This window comes from Solea solea, chromosome 18 (assembly GCF_958295425.1).
Source record: "Solea solea chromosome 18, fSolSol10.1, whole genome shotgun sequence".
Classification (NCBI taxonomy): domain Eukaryota; kingdom Metazoa; phylum Chordata; class Actinopteri; order Pleuronectiformes; family Soleidae; genus Solea; species Solea solea.
In genome coordinates, this window is record NC_081151.1 from 10,451,909 (window position 1) to 10,474,009 (window position 22,101).

Below are 22,101 nucleotides of genomic sequence, written 5' to 3' on the forward strand. Positions count from 1 at the left end.
AAAATAGAATAAGGTTTTGGAATGTTCATGTCATGACATGTCATTGACATCAATTTCATTCTGAATTCAGAGCCTTTATTTTGAAAAAAAAAAAGGCAGTTATTCTCAATATTTAAATGATACACAATAATTAATAACAGTACAAAATGGGAAAATATAGGTTGTTAAGAGAACATTTTTTGACATTTTATTCTCCACATCTCTGTGAGTCTGTGAAACAAGTTGGTGATTAATGACAATGTTCACATTAGCACCAGGCGCCTATTGTTAGCTTAAGGCTGCACACAAATGCAGGGTTGTTTTTTTTTACCTCTGACTGAATAAGTTTTAAGATACTAGTAACAGTCAGTGGCAAATGTTTTTTTTAAACAATATATTTCCTAAATTTGTAATTTTTGCGTCCTAGCCCGAGGCCAAGCTTGCTTGCCGACCCCTGATACCACAGTATAAACTCTAGCTCCTTGGTAAATCTGTCTGCATGTGCACTACACTAGGAGTTATTACCCAGGCTCTCTAATGGCCGACCGTATATCCCATCTCATCATGTGTGTCACACTGACTGAGGAATATTTTGTCTTAACATTTATGAAAAAGGCCCTGACTGTGTCTGTGTAATGTGCAGCAACATGTTCACACAGTCACTTATTTCCCACACACACACACACACACACACACACACACAGGGGAGTGTGTGGCAGAGGGAGAAGACCAATGTACTGTGTCTGAGAATAACAGAACAATTGCCTTTCCCTCGAGCAGCCTCTAAAAGGCTGTCATAACAACTAGTTGGAGAGCAGACTCCACTCTCTGTGCTAACAGCAGCATTAACAGCTACATCAGGAGTGAGGCTTTTGCTTATGAAATGAAATGAGGACAAAATGTCAGGCATATCTCCTACCTCTGCCTTATTTAACCCCCCCCCCCCTTTTTCCCCTGCTTCCTGGTCGCCGCGCATGTAGGAACAGAAAAACACATTCTTATCCTCAGATAGTGAGTCGGGCAGCAAAATTAAACTGTCAAAATGTGAACCCAAAAAAAAAAAAAAATAAGCGAGTAAATATATACTAAAGAGAAATAACTTGCTTTGTCTTAATTGTGCGTCAATCACTTGCGGTTGTTTGGACATCTACTTTCAAGGTAAATTTCCTAATGATTTCATGTTAAACGCCTCAACACAAACAGCTCCCTAAAGGACAATCTTAACGCTTCAGCATACCAAGACAATGCTATGCTTCCAACTATGTGTTTGAGGAAGGTCAAGGACTATAAAGACACTGACCCGCACAGAGTCCTGACCTCAACCCCATCCAGCATCTTTGGGATGAACTGGAACAGAGATTGTGAGCCAGGCCTTCTCATCCAACATCAGTGTCGGACCTCATAAATGCTAGACAGAATGAATGGACACAAATTCACATAGAAAAGTCTAACAAGAAGTGTGGAAGCTGCTACAGCTGCAAAAGGGGAACCAACTCCATATTAAAATACTGGGTATATGTTTTTGAATAAGTCATTACAGGTCCTGTTAGTGCAATCGTCAGGCGTCTGAACACTTGTGTGTACAAATGTGATCAATAAAAGACTGTGTTTGAACCTCACTGCTCAGATCTCAGTATGTGGCCTGGGGGACTGATGTTTGACACTCAGCTGGAACACCTACAGTGTAACTCATGAGATATGAGACGAGAGACCTTCTCTCTGTTCTCCACTTTTCTGTGGCAGCGCAACCAGACGCTGAATGTGTAAATCAATAAATGCAAAATCTACCATGAAAATCTCATTATGTTCTTTCCCAACAGTAGAAGGCAGTGACTCGCTTAACAGATATTCACTTTAATTATTCACAAGTACCTGATCTGTGCTGACCTGAATAACAACATTGACGCTGGAAATAGACAACTTTCTTTACTATAAAGAATAATTGTCATGATGATATTAGTAACGGATTGCACAGTGCAATCGTGACAGATAAACAACACCATCTGTGCCTATTTTGGCCTCACCTCGATCTTGCTTTCACTATGTTCTTGGCTCGTGACCAAGAAAAGTTTTCAGGAAGAAACTGCTGAATCAATTCACAGCGCAGCAGAGTCACCCAGAGCTCCAGGACTTGAGAGAATTCAAAACAACCCGCAGTTTACCTTCTTTACACCAGATCATCGTCCGTCATTGTGTGTCCCGCAGGGGAGCTTGTGATAACGGACGAAGAGGAGCAATACCACTGGGAATCATGGGGGCAGTGTAGAGTCAATAGTCCAATCAGTTGGGAAAAGGATAAAGGAGAGTCCATACAGACATTTAAAATAAAGAGTGAGTGCCAGGTGCTCGGCTTCACACACTGGCGTGCTTTGGGACATGTCATGTTTGAATCGAGGGTCTATCCGGTGAAGCAAATTGTCAAATGTCGCAGTGGACATAGGGAAATACTGAAAATGCAGCTCGTCATTGATGGGAGAACTTGCATTTAGCGGTCTTACATTCCACCACTGCAAAATCTGCTTGGGTTCCAGTCTATTTTGGATCAAGCAGAATAAAATAACCTCTCCGCAATGGTTTGTTGACGCCTGCAAGTTGATACTCAGCCCTGCCCTCTAGAGGAAATATTCGGTACACTTCGAAAAAAGGAGATAACATTTGGGACAGACAGACTTAAATTAAGTATTAAGGCAATTAGACCAAACCTCAGAATGAAGACATCCTCAAATTCAAAGATGTTCAAAGTAGAATATCTTTGTGTTCTTGCCACCAAGATAATCAGTTCACGGTCATAAAGGACCAAACCTACCTATTCTGAGAACATGTATGCGTGTCAAATAAATGACTAAAGTGCTCCTGTAGCACATACTGGTACAAAACTGTCTCTAAGGTAAAGTACCTCACCATACTGGTGATACATACTTACTACTGCTGCAACCAAACAACCCTCTACAGAACCACTGTTGTGGTCTTACCTCTTTGCCGAGGTCTTCTCTGAGGACCTCCTGGATCTCCTCCATGCTGCTCTGTGGAGCTCGGCTGTGAAGCACCTTCAGCGTGGATGTGTACTCCTCAGGCAGCAGGTAGTCCAGAGCACCCAGGTGCTGACCCACCTTGATGAAAGTGCCACGATTGGCACAGCACAAATCCAAAAGACGCTTCGCCGAGCGCCGGTGAACCTGCAGGTGACGGAACAAAGAACACAATGAGTGTACAAAGAAAATTTCATAGCATTATGACATCAGATCTCTGAGGCCAAATACCTCTACATTAGTCAAGCATGAGAAACACAAATGTTTACTCCAGCACTGTAACACGTTTAGCTGACTTTGGTCTGGAGTTATTGGCGTTTCAGATGGAGTCACGTGTCTTTGCAGTCTTTCCAGACGAGCATGTCATTCAATTCTCTGTCGGAACAAAATGTTCACACTGAGCTAAGAAGCAAGTGGATCCTTAAGGACTCTAATGATTTAAGGTCAGTTGTGTTTTAGCAATATGAACCAAGAAAAGTAATCCGAGATAAAGCGAGAGGGCATGAAAGCACACAATCAGTGCTGACATGTTCTGATCACGCCCAGTATTGACATTCTCGGTCACCTGAGGGAGTAGATGCTCTTCTGTTTTTCTTTCCACGTGGCACCAACATCACTTATTGTACATATTTTCGACTTCCCACTTGGATACACATTCAGAATCAATGAATGGCGATTGTTCATGGTAGTGTCTATATGGAAGCAAGTGCATTTGCTACTAGGGCTGGGTATTGGTGACAATCTGGCTATAGTGATAATATCATATACTGTGATATGGTGGCATACTATAAGTAAGGGTAATATATTTAAATATTGCAATCAATTCTTTATAAAAAAAAATGAAAATTGATACAGTATCATACCATGAAAAATTGTATTGATAGTGTATATATATTGTTCAAAAATCACAAGACTCCACCAATATAAAAACCCTGCCCTGAATACCTTTGACCCCTCTTTTGCTGCCAAACAATTTGAGGAACAATTACGCTGCTGTGAGATCAGTTAATACTGATCTTTTTCATGTTCATAAGGTTAACTTGTTTGATATACATTATTTGAATGTTCATATTGTTTTATATTCGATAGATTCCTGTGTCTAAGACCTGAGTTATGCCGTGTAGATTGTGAACTCATTACTGACGTAAGTCTAAACCTGATTTGATTTAATATTACTACTTTGTTTAATTAGTGAAATGCAGATTTATAATATCTTTTTATATTTGTGTAGGGAAAGAAATCCATCCATCATCAGTTACAATAAACTGTTGAAATAGCTTCCTGGATCCAGTGTTTAAGTATTTAATGTGACCTACCCTCATATCTGCTGTGAAAAAGGTCTATTTCACCAAGTTTATTCAAGACATGCTTGATGATTACATACACATGCTATGAACTGAACAGCTTGTGAATGTCTAGGACTAACTTTCAGTCACATGATTCCAATCCAAAAGCCAGTAATCACAGAATGTGACATAAAAACACACCACCAAAGGTAGTGGTGCTTTAAGACACACACACACACACACACACACACACACACACACACACACAGTATATACTGCGCCTCTGGTGGTCCTGTCCCCTCTGTCCTCTTTGAACCAGCTGGAAGTGATAATGCTTGCAGAGAGCCCCTCTCTTGAGACCCGCGCAAATAAAAAGCCGTGAAATTAGCTCCCCTTAACCTCTGCAACCCCACTGTGCACACACGCGCACACACACACACACACGCACTCCCATAGGACATTTTGACATGTGTGTCATCTGGTCACTGATGACAAAGCAGTGACAGGAACAAGTCACCAGAGATTACCAGATGAGTCTTCTCTGCTGTAAGATACACTAGAAAATCCTTTTAAATCATAACAACAGAAAAGTAAAGGCAAATGCACTGACTGGTATGTAATTGGGGGCGTCAATAAAATGCTTTAGCACTGAAATACTGTAAGTGATTTGGGCGATTGATCCTGGATTCCTTATTTATTAGTAAAACGTACTTAGGAATTTTATAAGAATGATGATAGTAATAATAATAAATAGAAAACACTGAAACTATAAAGAAATTTATAGAGAAACAATATATATATATATATATAAAATCACACTGAAACGTGCCATTTTTTTATACTGCTCTCTTATTTTCAAGGAAAAAAGCATCAATAACATATGTTTTAGTATCAATCCTAATCCTGTTTTCCTATGCATACATTTGTGGCCTTTATATCAAATAATGTGTTTAAAAACAAAGGTTTATTACATTTAAAAACGAAATATCTTAACATGTAATCTCACCAGTCAGTATTCCCATTGTACTGTGTGATAACATGTGATTTAAATTACGACATTTTAATTAAAGCCTATAATAAACCTGCACTGCACAAATGTTTGTGTGCACATTTACAAAACAACTGAACTGCAAAAATAAACATAAAAGCAAGAGTGTAAATGAAAACAGACAAGGACATTTTTAGAACTTACTGGTTTGTGTCAGTAAGTAATAAAATCAACTATCATTATTATAATGATTATTATTGTATTGCACATTCAGGAGAGGCTGTTGCTCCTCCAAACGCTTTGTCATTAAACAAATTATTGTCTGATAATTGTTGTCAGCACTGTATTTTATAAATATTACGTGATAATAATAATAATAATGATGTTCTCTTGCATCAAGTGCATTTTTTCATCGTCTCGGGCCTAGAGTTGTTTCACTCCTCTTTCATCTGGATAAAAAAGGTCCAGGTTTTCAAAAATCTAAACCAATGTCAACAGAAAAATGTGATCTCATCAATTATGGTCTTTAATGTTTCATATCATTTCTCACTCTGATCCACAAATCAGTGATTGTAACTGCAAACACAGGGTCTGCTTACAGTCTGCCCCATCACTGAAGTCATGTCAGATCTATTCCTGGCTGTCTGTGTATGGGAGCTGATTAGGGGTCTGATCAGAATGAAAATCTGGCATCAGTTTGCCCACGGCTTGTAGCCTAATCATCAGATTCATCATCATTGTGCACTCTCTCGCTCTCTCTTTCTCTCTCTCTCTCTCTCTCTCTCCTCCAGTAATCAGTATGCTTTGTCCAACGGAGGTGGGCTCACAGCTTGAGGATGACATCACCATGGCAATGCTGCTCACTGACAGCCTGAGGGGACTTCAGCTCTGGGATAGGCTGATGCTGGCCACCACCCACCATCTCCACATGCGCGGCATCCAATCAAATGAACCGTTAGTGAATTAGACATGGGGGTTAATTTGTGGTACATCACAGAGACACAGGAGCTCAGTGCAGAACGCCTCTGGCTATCTCTCCACTCATCCTCTTCACACAGTTGGCAAGGACAGTAAATAGAAGGCTGGAGGGTGTGTTTGTGTGTGTGTGTGTGCGTGCTTTGGAAGGTGGTGTCTAATGGATGGGAGAGAGTGGAAGAAAGAAGGAACTAAGGCTAGATAGACATGAGATAGGAGGGTAAAGCAAGGATGAGTAGGGGAAAGGAGAGAAGGATGCAGGGAAGCAAGCACCAAAGAAGGATGGCAGGAGGGAACATTAAAATGCTGTTGTACTAATGTGGCTCGGCTTCCGCTGCGGTAGCTTCTCCCACTTACTATTCATGCTAAAATGGCAGTTTACAGATCAGCCTGTAGTAGAACAGTGGGACTGCTGGTATTTCAACAACAGATGTACCAGATGTGCAGGCCTCTACTTGTGTGTGGGAATCTTTGGGAATATTAGGATTTGATTATTACATGTTTGTGATGTGGTGCAATTAAAGATGGAGGACAAACAAGTAATGTCTTTCCATGAGCACATTACAGGCCTTTTCATGGCAGGTAACTTTAAGAGAAAGCACAAATGTAAATATTCCAATTAATGATGGCTGAATTTCATTTGGTAGGGATATTCAATTATTTGATTATTCGCCGAATTATAAAAAGTTGGTTACTATGACTAAGACTTTAAAAAAAAAAATATTTTATCAACAGATTTGAGGTGCATCTGTTGTCACTTTCAATTTACGAGGTTTCTTGAACGCATTGAAGCTGCTGCCCTAAGCTCAACGCACTGTAGATCCCGCAAAAGTGATGACATGTTCCATGGTCTTTAAATGCATCTCGTTAGCTGCTCTCATTGGAATTTAGAATAGTCAAACATTCAACCAATAATGCCATTGAATATTTAAATTTGAATAAGCACTATTTACTATTTACCTTCCTCAATTTCCGGGTGCATGTCAACACGCTCTGTACTTTTACATGAAAAAAGAAGAAATTATTGTGTTTATGGGACTTTTTCCGACTTTGAGGCATTTAAATAAACATGTCAGCACCACTCAAACTGTACTAAATCAAATTTCACACAGGCGGACTAATAAACACAGATAATGCGATTGAGAGTTATATACCAGTAAATGAAAAAAATCATACAGAGCAGGAAAAAAGAGCTGCTGTACTTTGTCGTGACCAACGTTGTTGTTCACTGTTGTCGCACCACTACAATGTTATGTGTGTGAGTTAGCTTTGGTGTTCTGTTGTGTTTGGTCAACACAGTGCAGGAGAAACTATAATTATGATTATTAATTCACTGAAGTATATAATGTTTTTATTAATATTACAAATGCACAGTGATATTAGTGACTCATGTGGACAAATATCTATTAAAGTGTGACTCACACATAATCAGCGCTTTATAATGAACTTAAGAGAGAAATTACACAGCTACTGCCATTATATAACCCACTGGAAAACTGGCTGCCTTTGACTATAGTGATGGTTCCTACTTATTTCTCTAGAGGTCATTTTGCGATCATTTTATATACCACAATAAGGGCATTTGGCACATACATGAATCATAAATCAAATTGAAGAGTTAAACAAATTCATGTCAACATAATCATTTATACATTTAGTTATAATTGCTTCAAAGTAATGAAGTAGTGACAAAAACGTGATTCAAATAACAGCTGGTTAATATCATGCGACTTGTATGACATGAACGCTCACTCATCCGTTGGATTTTACCTGAGAGAACAATTCTAAATAGAAGAAAAGTGTGGAATGTGCAACTTCAACTCCAAAGCCAAATCATTACCCTGAAACTCATCATCTAATTTGTTTTAAGCTATGGTGACACAATAGTAAGTGACTAGTGAAGATCAAGTTACGTGATTCTATCTATCAGTGATATCATTCGATAGCGATAAATCATAGGGGTGGGAAAAATATCAATACGATGATTATCATTGCAACAGCCTTTAAAACCAGGAAAAGCCTTATCACAATATGACTATCGTAAATCTAAGACCATATCTTGTCTCATGTCGCATTATAGATATAATATTGATATAAGTCACATAATGATTCTTAATTCACTCCACAGTTGAAGGCCTTTAACGTCGTCAACATTGGCGTTGTATAACATACACAGTTCTGTCGCAAAACTTCCTCGTTCTCATCTCAAGTGTCTCCTGTCTGGATTTTTATTTAATCCCTGTTATAAAAAAATAAAAAATACTCCAGTGCTATGAGGGGGAGAAGAGGAAGCGGGTGTGTCTTCATGCTGCAGTAGTCAAAGATTGATGGTCACTGTGAAATGAGCACATTTCCCAGGAAATAAGAACAGAAGCTGTTAAAATGTCAGTGCTGTATTGCACAAAGTCAAGCCTGTATTTTGTTTTTGTTTTTTTTGTTTGTTTGTTTGTTTCACAGACAACCCACTTCTTTAATTGTGTGTTACTTTATCTAACAGCGCTCTGCACTCTCCTGGTTGGTTTCTGTGCTGTTGCATTACTCGCTTTGGTGAGTGCAGATTAAGTTCAGTGCCCAGTCAAAGACTTAGCTCAGACCAGGTATTAACAGATGTCTGGTGTGATCAGAGGCCTGAGTCACAAAGAAGGCTCCAGGAAAAACTGGGCAAAAGAGAAATTCAGTCCAGAACTCGTCACATCAGTCTGTCCTTTACACATTTCACTTAGGCCAAGCCAGGATTAGGAGGAGCAATTCAGATTAATGTGTATTCATGTATTTCAGTCATTTCCATCAGACGACAAGGCTGATTTCTTGATGCGGAAAGATGTGCGCTGCATATTTTATACCCAGGAAACAACAGCAACACATGTACAGGTGTATGACATAGTGATGAATTTAATATGAAATAAGTCAGGCTGCAACAATTAATCAATTATTAATACATTGCATAATACATTTTCAACAACTTTTAGAATCGATTAATTGCTTTGAATGTTCTCTTTTTTTCCCGCTTCTTTTTCCTGCATATATCAAAGAAATCACATAATAATTTTGGTTTGTGGTTCTTGTCCCTACTCTGACAGTGACCTTATGAAACATGAGAGTCATTATTAGAAGTAGCAGTCATAGTAGTAGTAGTACACCTGCAATGATTAATCGATTATTAATCAGTTACTAAATATTGTCAAATAATTTGATAATCGATGAATCAGAGAGGTTTTTTTTAATAATTAGTTATCATAGGTTTTTGGAGTTTTTGGCTTCTTAAATGTGAATATGTTTCGGTTTATTTGCACCAAAATAAAAACAAATCATAATATATGAATAATTTTGGTTTGTGGACAAAACGAGACATTTGAGAATGTCATCAATTCCAGGTTCGGGAAACACCATTCAACATTTTCCATATTCTTCCAGTTTTTAAATCAAAGAGTTCACAAATGCTGTTGCTCATATAAACACACAGAATGGAAATCTGTCAAGAGTTGGTGGCAACTCTTGAAGCCCACCTCATCTGTAACTACTAGCCTACTGTGACATTTTGTATTCTTATTATTATAATTATCATAACTTTCACACCATTCAAAGATAATGGCGCTTTGAACAGGCAGTGGCTTATGATGAACTCCTGCATCACTGTATGCCAGTTTGATTTGCTTTCGCTAAACTGAGGGGACACCTCTCCACAGCTGCATCTCATGCTGCTCCTGCACTTAGTCACTATACATTTAATGAGCATAAACCACAAAGGCAGTTCGATCGTATGCATAGAAATGTATAGAAAATGCTGGAGCCATTTTCCTCGCTGCTGTAATGAGACAGAGAACACTGTAATCATAATATAATTGTTCCATAAATGAGGTCAGAGAGAAAACAAGCAGAAATCTAATTAAAGATTACATTCCCTAGGAGATTTTTTCTTTACTTTATACTTTACCTTCATCTTGATAACTTTACAGTACTGTCCTACTATACACACAACAACAGAATCTAACCCTAACCAATTTCTTCAATATTAATTTCAGTTCAAAAGAGCAGCACATTGACTGTATGATAAAAGCCAATTTATACTCTATTTTCATCTGTTTTACGACCCAAACATTATCTTCGTCACTACCCTACATACCTCCATGTACCACGTAGCAGACGTCACCAAACGTGGTGACCATTGAAGAGGTTCACTTATTGTGCTTGATCCGAAATAGACTGGAACGCAAGCGGATTTTGCAGCGGTGGAATGTAAGACCACTAAATGTAACTCCTTCCATTAATGCGGAATATTACTCATTGGCGTTGCCGATGATAGGGATGGATGACAAGTTTGATTTTTAATATTTCCGTAGGTCCGCCGCGACTTTTGACAACTTGCTTCCTCGGATAGCCTCTCGAATCAAACATGCCGCGTCCCACCAGTGAGTGAAGCCGAGGGCCTGGCAATCACTGTCAGTTTTCTGGCTGCAGGTATAAGCCAGCAAGCTACAGGCAGCATAATTTAATTCGGGCACTGCAACTGTAGGTTGCATAATCAAGGAGGTGTGTCGGGCTCTGTGGATTGAACTCCAACACGACTTTGTACAGTTTCCACCAATTTCCTCCCAGCTATTCTAGATCCTTTGTTTGACACAGTGAACTGGGCAGGTAACAACATAATATACGGATATAATTACATACCATCTCTTAGAACACTTTCCACCATTTTTAAAAGCTTCGTTTTCCTGACTGATTGGAGTAGTGACTCTATACTACCCCCACGATTTCTGGTGGTATTGCTCCACTTTAGTCCGTCATCATATGCTCCCCTTCGAGGCGCATAATGACAGACAAAATGAGCCCAATGTACGGACGAAAAGGCTCCGTCCCTCTCCGTCTTTTGTCTTTTGAGTATAAATGGAGTACAGTCTGTACAAGAAGCCTCTGTTGCACTTCATATGTATTTCAGTAGAGGGTAAGTTGATATGTATCACTTCAGACTGCCATTTTTCAGGTTTTCTCTTGCTAAAATCTAACTGAACAAACAATGTGGTGCATTACGTGCACCCGTGAACATCTCTCTCAGTTTACAAAAAAAAAGTGCTACTGTTTAATTATGACAGTTTCAAAGTGTTGTGCTTTCTTGTTTTTTTGTTTCTCCGTAACTCATTCTGTCTTTATGTATGTAATTAAAGCGTTGGCCCCGGGGCCAATTCCCCTGTGGTGCAGGTCGGTGGACAGCCTTCCAATGCCATTAAGCACAGATGGCAAATTGTTTTCTAGGAATCACTCCTCCTCTCCCTTTGTGTTCTCTGACTGTGCACAAGTGTTGCGGGGAGCAGCACGGCCATGGAGACAGCAGAGTCTACACAATGCTTTCAAATCAATGCTACAGATTCTCAGTTCCGACAGAAGGACAGACAGGGAGACAGACAGACAGGTACAATGAGCTCAAAAACTGCCAATAAGTTCCTTTATGAGACACAAATGAATTGTGGTTTGTTGTTGTTGTATTGTAGTATTTCAAATAAGGTTTACTTTTACTTGTGCATAAGTCACTTCATGAAAAGGTTTTGGTGACGGGGCAACAAAACTGCCTAACTTCATGAGCAGAGAGAAACCACTTATTTGTGAAGTTCTAGCCCCTGAGTGGAGATGAGTGAAGTGGCCCATGTCACTGACCACTAGATCGATAAAAGCTGTCACATCTGTAAAATCCTATTAATACAATATACTTTTACTATCAAAAATAATAACAAATTACTATGACTTTCTTAAACCTTTGATTATAAAGCTTTTACATATGACAAGACTTTATTACACTGCAGAAAAACATTGAATCCAACTATCAGTATGTTATTGGATGGATGGATGGAATGTATGTAATCAATAAAGTGAAATATTGCGATATTTTGCGTGGATTAGCATTAAAAAATATCAATTGGTTTTTCAGTCTGCTAAATGGTGCTTACTCTCACTAGAGCTGTTGTGTGAGTATATCTCAATATATGATTGTGAATACTCAGTAATTGTGACTTAATTATCATGATATCGTATTCTGACTTAAATATCATAATAATATCGTATTGTGATTTGAATATACTGATTATATTGTATCGTGACTTAAATATCATAATATCGTATCGTGATTTGAATATCCTGATTATATCGTTTTGTGACTTAAATATCATAAAATTGTATTGTGATAAATATTGTGATAATATCGTATTGTGACATAAATACAATATTGTATTGTGACTTAAAATTGTCATAATATCATACTGTGACTTACAATCGTGATATCATACCGTGACTTAAATATTGTGATAATATCATATCGTGACTTAAATACAATAATATTGTATCATGACCAAAAATCTTGATAATATCATAGCTTGACTTAAATATCATGATAACATTGTATCGTGACTTATATATCGCGCTAATATCGTATTTTGACTTTAATATCGTATTGCGACATAAATATGATGATAATATTGTATTGTGGTGTCTGTGGCAATTCCCCTCCCTAGTAGACTTACATTTGCAAACTGAGAATTACATGAAATGATACCTAAAAATAGTTGTGACTGTAGAGTTGGTGAGGTTTAAACTCATGTGAACTTTGCTTCAAATGATGACGGGTGATAATGAATGACAAATATGGGAGCTGCTTGTCATGTGATTAGAGCTATATTTCGCAAGTGACCCACACACTCAATTTACACAGGTCACTACTCATCAGTCAATCATACAATATACACAGAATCTTGTGGCGAGCATTATTGATTTAATATTCATTATTTTATAATTCAAATCGATATCAAACTCTAATTTCAGTAAAATACAGATTTTTCTCCAATTTATAATACTATATATGGCTCCAACATACTGCACCTATGACAGCAATTACTTGATAAGAACATCAGTGTGCAATATGAAGACATTAAATGACCTTTAGAGGTTAATGGTAGATGGTAAGTATAACCTCACCATTATAACAGTCGAGTGCCTTTTGCTTTACAGTTCAAGCTGGCCACTGACAAATACAGTTGTTTATTGTTCAAATAGTTTATTTTCTAAGGATAAGTGATATTCCAAATACTTAGCAATTGTGAGGAGGGTCAAAAGGTGTGAGTGGGTCGTGTGCAGCTGGACAGCAGAAGAGAGCAGGGTCCTATACTGGGAGCCCAGCTGCAGTAATTGATTTCTGCTGCCACACCACAGCTAAATGACTGGGATTAGTGAACTATGAACAAGGCCTATTTATTGTTGGGGTGCTCATGATTAGCTCGTTACTCAGCTGGCTGAGGCTCATCTAGCTGCCTGTCAAAGAGGGTTTGGGGGGGGGGGTCTATCTGTGGAAGTGCACGTTTGTATGCAGATTTAAGTCTGTGTTGTCAAGAGGCCTCGTCTATAAGTATTATAGCAGTGAAGCTTGAGGAGTCCACACATAAAAAAAATATCCTCCAGCATTTCCAACAGTGATACAGAATGTATGTCTCACAGCTCTGCTGAACTGCATATTAAGACGTCATTTATTTTAACAGAACTACAACAAGGCGGGGGGGGGGGGCGAAAATACGTGCTCTTTGTTATCTGTTACAGCTGAAGTCCTGACTGTGCCCCTGAAATGCACAGCTGTGTTTCCTCTCGCTGTGAAAAGCAAAGCAAATGACAAATGTAGTCAAACGAAAACAAATGAAGGGCTGAGAGACTGAAGAGGTGGTGTTTCTTCCCTGAGAGCCACAGTTAATTTCATGCTCTGCATTTTGTTGTCATGCTTCGCTCGCTGACTGTGTCTCAGTGCAACATGTCGGCAGACATGTCATCTGCCACAAGTCAGTGGACACTATGAATCAGACTGTCGGACTGTAAAAACAGCGACATAGATAATCTGTGCAAGCAGCTTATTATGAGTTACTTCTTATTGTAAAGTGCAGCCGCGTAAGTAATTAGCACTATAGAAAGAAAAAGACCATGATAGGAGGAGGTTGCTGTTGATGGGCTGATCATGGGCCTTTGTTCGTCACTGGAAACAGGTGATCAGTGATTATTATTTCAACGATGATTCGAATTATTAATCGATTACTAAATGAATCGTCAACTATTTTGATAATTCGGTTCCAGAGTTTTTTTAAGAACTGAAAGAAGCCTTCTGATTTTTCAGCTTCTGAAATAAACGTTTATTTACTCCATTTGAAAAAGAAATCATTAAAACTTGATTTTGGTTTGTGGGTAAAACAAGACATTTGAGAACATAATCATTTCCAGGTCTGGAAAACACCAATCAACATTTTTCACAATTTTATGTAGCAAACAAATACTCGATTAATCAAGAAAATAATGGACAGATTAAAAGATTATGAAAATAAGCAGCTCTACACAATACCCTTGCAGACTGCAGAAACATGGATTAACAGGCATAACACCAAAATCAAGGATGTTGCACCTGGATTAACTGCAAGTGCTAAAATACGCAAGATAGAAAAATAAAGAAACAATAATATCATAACACAAAAAAAAGAACAGTATCATCACTACAACATTTTCTCTTCTTGCTGGTCCACTTTTACGGCTTCAATCTGGGATTTTATGAGAAACACTGGCATAGTACCTGGTACCAGGTACCATTTTCTCAGGCGAGCTTCCAAAAGCGTGCTGAGTAGGTACTATGCAGTATCTATACTGTTGCAATAAGTGCCAAATACGATACAAATATAGTATCACATTTTCTTTGGACAACCCTACACATTACACCTGCTTTATTTTGAGTTTATCTGCATGCATCACACGATCCGTTTGCTCCAATATCACGTGATCATGATCAAGTGATGTTCTTAATTAGCTCAAAACATATGCAGTAAGAGATATGCGGTATAGTCAGACAAAATCATAACTACTGTGAGTTAGGGGTTGATGATAGACATGACCTCCCCCATTCCTACACACACACACACACACACACACACACACACACACACACGTCCCTGCTATAACTTAACATATATCATTAACGTTTCACTGTCTGTCATTTTCTGATAGCGTGGCCACAGTTAATATATGTTATGTCAAATAAATTCAGTAAAAATGAAATCACACTCTGTCTCCAGTGGAAAGTTTTTCAATTCCTGACGAGGGTAAAAGCCTAGGGACTAATTCCAGAAGTGAGCACGTAAAAAAAAAAATGTGCAGCACTGCAAGTGTCTGCCTGCTACAGCAGTAACATATGGGGACAGTACATGTTGTGAAGGGGACAGAGTTGTTTGTTGCTGGTGACACTAAAAATGATGACTCTGCCAAAGAGAGGAGAGGACTTCATGACAAGGGATTTGTTTGGTTGTACTGTGTCAAATACCCTGATCCCAGGATATTCTACACGGACATGTGCTGTCATGCAGTATCTGTAACATGAAAAATAATGAACAACACAGTTGGTGCGGATACAGCAAGACATGGGTTTGCCTGTAGAATGCCTGTCACCTGCATCAGTATCTAGAACCGATGGCAGAACATTGGTGTAACTGTCCCTTTAAGGACAGAGGACGTGTTATTTTACTGAAAAGCTATCATGACATCAGTGAGCTTGACATGCATTACATTAACTTGTCCATCCCAGTGACATAAATGAGCCAGATAACAGAGGCACTTCTGTGGATAACACAATACAACCCCACTACAACACAAACTGCAGACTCCAAAATGACCATACAGTCGAATCAACACTTTACTCTAAAGTAAAACCTCATCCAGCTACATAACAATTATTATAGAGCACAGGCTGTGTACCACAGCAAGGAACACAGATCCTCTGCTGTAAACAACATCCCAACAAAAAGCCCTTAGATGTCATCGTTTCATGCTAGACAGGTAGATCAAAGGATACCATAATAGGGTGGTTTCCGATGTTTCGTTACGAAAGTATGGATATGTGAGGCACTGACACATGGACTGACTTTGAAGTACCAGCTTATGACACAAATGCTTGTTATCACTAAAAACATGACTGTCAATAGATTGGAACGCCTTTCCTGGACAGAAATTGAGATTTTGCAATAATCTCACTCTCCCGCACCAAAGTCCATTGAGAAAATCTGCATTTTCACATCGCAGGAACACAGGTGCTGCTGGGCTTCTACTACCTCGTTTGGTAGGTTTGAATTTGAACTGATGATTTCCAACACCGAAGTCACATCATAACTGGTTGTGGCATCACAGTAACAACAACTCCTGTGTGGTAAAATAGCTGATTTTCTGTATGGAATTTGGTGAGAGTGAAATGTTTGCAAACCAATGTTTGCAGGAAGAAAAAAGTGACAAACATTTGAGTCGTCATATCAGACATGAGTGGACATTATCAGGTGCCAGATCGGGTTTTTCCTCTACGGCCCTGCTGGCATCCATGTTTTCAGTAAGAGTGAGCATCCATGTCTCAGTCAGTGCTGACAGTGTGTCAGTACCTCATACAATCATACTTAAAATAAATGAACCATCATTTTATGATGACAGTCAACAGCCCAATGTATAGTATTTTGCTGAAAAAATGCCAATCACCAGTCTATATATTTCTGATTAAATCCAATGTCTGACCTCCATCTGGCTACCTTTAAGCACAGAATTAAGTACAAAACAAGCCTTTTCAATTTCATTTAAGCTATTATACCTCAAGTCTGACCACCAAAGAACTCATATATCACTTATGTTGAACAATATTGTAGCTACATTTATTGTAAACGTCATCTACTTTTTGCAGCATTTACTACAGGCGGTGCAAAATTACAATTGTATAGGTGACATGAAAGTGCAATCATGTCCACGCCACAGGCTGAAAAACTACAAGCTACTGTATTTTTTTTTTAAACACATGCATTGTGGCATGTTTTGTTTGTGTGGACACTGTTTGAAAAACATTTAAAACCGAGGGGCTGTGCCAGCTGCCGTCTGACTCTTTTGCCCTCGGTGACACAGAGACGACAACAGTAGGAAATTGAGTATTCATGTTGCTGCTGGAGATCAGCTTGTCAGCAGTGATCTAACTACAGCAGGCAGCTGGGAAGCAAATGTTAAATGTTCCCTATACTCCTCATATCCCTTCAGGATTTTCCCACATCACACTTGTTGGCTGATGAGCTGCTGCCATGAGCTCATCAAGGTCAACCTTCTCTGGCTCCGCCCCTGTATTTACAAAGCGCGTCCCTCAGAAAAGGACTGTAGTTGACGAGTAGGCAGTGGGCACTTATCTGAATTTTAGTCCCTACTCCATTTGAGAAAGCAGCAGTGCTGATATGCTGGTGAATGCAGTCGGTGCTGACATCTGCTGGTGGAAAGCTGACATAGACGTAAATCTTTTTTTTTCCCCATCATGAAGAACTTCTAACTGTAATCTTCTCAATTTCAGAGAAAATGATAAAAAAAAAATGTAAATGGATTTATTTGATATTATTATTTATTTACACTCAATTTAAAGATTGAGAAGATGGAGAATAAGACATCACAGGCAAGGTTTCTATTCTACAGCACCAAATCCAACAGCATATCATACCTTAAAGCAGTGGTCCTCAAACCTTTTATACCAAGGACCACCAGAGAAAATATTGACCTTTCATTATCCTGCTATTCCTCACATACAATATACTTTAGAAGCTGGTATAGAGAAATTAGATTAAGATCGGGTTCGGGCGGACAATTCATGCTGGTGTGTCGGGTTCGGGCTTAAAGACCCGCAGGCCGGGTCAGGTCGGGTTGTAATTTTCAGGCCCGTTGAGAACTCTATTCTGAAGTACCATCAGAGGTAGTTTGTGTACCACCTGTGTACACTTATAACAGTTTGAGAACCATTGCCAGAATCCCTTGTTGCCAAATTTCCTTTTTAGCCTTTCCAGTGTATAGGTACAATGTACAACTTTGTTGTTCCTGCTGTAATTGTTGTTGATGTTATTGAAACTTAATTCTGACATTCCCAATTAAGCTTTGCAATATTACCCTTGGGGGCAAAAAATTGTTAACTGAATGACACGAAGCAAAATCAAACACCCCAAAACACCAGGCCCAAATTTCAAGCATTAAGCATTAAGAATTAAAGCTCTTACCCCATCATCAAGGTCAAAATGACAACTTCACATACTGTACACTAACTGCTCTTACAGCTAACAAATATTCATACAATTTTGTGAACAAATGCACATTTTTCTTCGAACACTCTGCTCTGAAAATATGCAGCAGTTGCTCCACATTAGTTCTTTCTGTTGGGTGCAACAAAACACTGCAGCCACCAGCACCGAACACACTCAATCCATGCTGAGGTCTCTGTATTGTAGCTGCCATAGCAGCGATGATGAATTAAGCGTTAACAAGTGGTCACATGCTCACGCTCTGTTGCTACATCATGAAACCACTTCAACACTACCAACCGTTATATTCAAATTTGCTTTAATCAATCAGGTACTAAATCTTCCGCTCAAACTCTGGGGGAAATGAATGAGATGGGCGACTTCAAATGTTATCGTGGTCATTAGGGGAGTATGTAGATATCGATAATTCATGTCCTGATACTGCACTGATTATTTGAAGCTCTGTATCGATGTGGAAATGCTTCCTTGCACTGGTTTTGTGTTGTAGTTAAGCCTACAAACACTAGTCCTTCCACTCCTCTGTCCTCTCATGAGACAAAGAAAACTACATATTGTTTCGGCATAAAATATTGTGATCATTTTTCTTAAACTAGACTAATGGGGGGATCACAATATGCCATCTTGCTAATGTTATCCCATCGGCATCATGGTAACAGGATGTGTATCATTTTGCCAGATTCTTGCTAATACATAAACCTACTGGTCATCCTGATTATCTGTCCTGGCGGCACTGTGGAGTACATCAAAGTAACAGTTCCACTCAAAGATATTCTTAGCAACATTTATGTCATGAATGAGCTCAGAGAAGCAACTTAAAGGATCAAGAGCATCTGTGGGATCATACATTAAAAAGCACAATTGAATCCAATGTGAAACATCCATACTGTCGAAATTAACCAGTGGATTAATCAATGGAAGTTGCAGACCAAGTCTGTTGGAGCACATATGTAGCCTTCAGTTAGCATCAAAACTCAAAGATGTTTAGTGTGTCCATTATGGGCTATTGAAAAAAAAAAACATGGTGGTCCAAAATGGTAGCCTCTGTAGAGCTGACTCATTTTGGGATAATGTTCTCGCCGTGTGGGTGTGGGTTTTCTCCAGGTTCTCCAGCTTCTTCCCACAGTTCAAAAACATGCAGATTTGGGGATTAGGTTAAATTTGACACTCTAAATTGATCATAGGTGAGATTGTGAGAGTGGGTGGTTGTTTGTCTTTATGTGGCCCTGTGATGGACTGGTGAACTGTCCAGGGTGTACCCCGCCTATCGCCCTATATCTGCTGAGATTGGGACAGCACCTCCCGTGGCCCTCATGTGGAGGATAAAGTGGTAGAAGATGGATGGATAGATTTGAAGGACATTTTCATCCATCCATTTTCTAGCACTTATCTAGGGCTGGGTCACAGTGGCAGCAGACTTGATGTTTCTGTTCACATCAGCTCCTCAGAAGCAAAGAGAGAAGATAAACAGATAGGATAAGGACAGATAAGACAGAAGAGACTCTCCTTACTTAGAAGTACTTAGAAGCAACCATAGCTCCCACCACAAAACAGAGGTACAACAGGAGAAACTGAAACCAGGTATTTGTATCCCCCATTTCAGTTTTTGGTCACTAGCTTCCTCTTTGCCTCAACAAACCACAGCACAAGCTCACACTGCACCAATTTGTCCACTGGTATCACCGTACAGTTTAGTCTCATTGTTAACAAAGAGCCCAAGACCTGAACTCTTTAGTTCAGATGTTTGGTTTTGGTCTTGGAAGTGGCAACTCTTAATTCCCACAGCGTCACACTCAGCTGCTAATACCACAGTACCTGGTGTAGGTCCCAGCCTAATAAAGCCAGCACAACCACGTGGTACCCAAAAGGAACAGATGCAATTATGAGGTCCCCAAACTGGAACAGTGAACCAGAGATTTGTTTCGGGACGAAAAACAAGTGCAAGAGCTGAAAATTCAGCTATTAAAAGGTAGTGTCAGGGCGATCTTAAATGATTCTTAACCGTTGTCAAGTATTCACACACTCTGTGGATAAGTAAGTCAGCTATATAACATATATGCAAAATAAAAATATAGAAACTCGTTGACGTTAGCTGATGCAGGGATGATTTTTCCTCCAGTGAGTAGTCACTAATCAGACAGAGCCTTTGATTTCCTTCCCCACTGTGCTTTCCTATTACTATGACAACCTCAGACACATTCACATGCTGGGGGTAAAAGCCCACTCTTTATCTCTAACCTTGGGGTTGAAGTGAAAGAGAATTTTCCTGATACTGCGCAGATGTGCTGAGTGAATAAGCATTTTATTCTCCCTTTCATCTTAGTGAGAAAAGGCGATCTTCAAAATGGCTGCTTTCCCAAATCAGCTCCATGCTACTGCCTTCTTCTCATACAGCTGAGGAAGCAAGGGGATCATTAGACATCAGTGTGTGTTTGTCCTCACGATCACCATTTCATAATCGTTCCCTTCTCCTCCCCCTCCTCCTCTTTTCACCCCATCATGCAAAATGACTCGTGACTTTCAGAGCGCAAGCATCTTCTCATGAGGCCGATTTCAATCCTCACAAAAAGACAGGATATGCATTTCTTGGTATAAACTGAGGTAATAGGTATTCTTTTTTTATTAATAAGACAATTACAGGTCTGCTCCCATATGACTGCTGTATGTGTTATTCAGAAATGCTCTGCGTTCTCAAGATTATCTTGTTTCTTTCTGTTGGCAAATGCCCACAACGAAAATGAAAGAAATGTCTTTGGTAGGTTCAGAATGAAAGAAATGGAGGAAGAGTCCCTAAGTTGTCACTGTTTTTAGTAAATATCAGCATTAGTGTGTCAGTAAAAATGATCAAGCTAAACTCAGAAAACTTAGGACTAATACGGAGATGAGTGGCTCAATATAAAATGAAATAATTTATAAATGTACTGCTAACTTAATGTAGCTTCCAATAAAATAACTGATCTCAATCTAGAGCTTCCCATTTATCTTACATTTTCTATAAAGTCACATGTAACTATAAAATGAGTGTTGTCAATACCTGATTTGTACCAGAAACCCAATTTCTGGACAGAACTTAGGACAGGTTTGGGGATTTTAAATAAGAAAACATTACTGAAAGTGCAAGTCGCCAACATGGATGGCAAATTCAATATGGCTGACTTCCTGTTGAGTTCAAGCTTTTCATCTTGGGCAGTGACATGTTTCCACCAAGTTTTGTGAAATATGGTCCAACTCAGTTTTGGCTTTGTCCAACCGGGTTTCACTTATGAGATCACTACTGAGCCATTGTGTACCATCCATCCATTTCTTATCCTCCACAGGAGAGTCACGGGGGGAGCTGTGCCAATCTCAGCTCTATTATAACAAGAAGTAGTCACATTTTGCACATACACTGCACAAATCGAGGCAATAAATATAGGTCACATTTGTGATTCTTATAAAACAAAATGTCATTCTACAACTGTCGCAATTAGGGCTACAAGATTTATCGGTTATTAATCGATTACCAAATTAATCGATTCATTCGTTTAAGTGTTTTTTTCAATCACTAAAGCAGATTTTTCGGCTTCTTAAATGTGACAATTTTCTGGGGGGTTTTTTTGCTCCATATAACAAAGAAATCATTAATCATTTTGGTTTGTAGACAAAACAAGACATTTGAGAACATCATCATTTCCAGAAACATCGATCAACATTTCTCAGCATTTTCTGATATTTTACGGACCAAACAAGCACTCGATTAATTCGGAAAA

At 39.0% G+C, this 22,101-nt stretch overlaps 1 protein-coding gene across 1 annotated transcript in view; it reads right to left on the reverse strand.

Annotated features, from left to right (window-relative positions):
* adck1 (aarF domain containing kinase 1) overlaps positions 1–22,101 on the reverse strand; it is a 70,563-nt gene that overhangs the window by 40,003 nt on the left and 8,459 nt on the right. Inside the window, exon 4 of the mRNA XM_058616004.1 lies at positions 2,952–3,155. Coding sequence (XP_058471987.1) covers positions 2,952–3,155 — 204 coding nt within the window. The remainder of the gene's footprint in view (positions 1–2,951; positions 3,156–22,101) is intronic.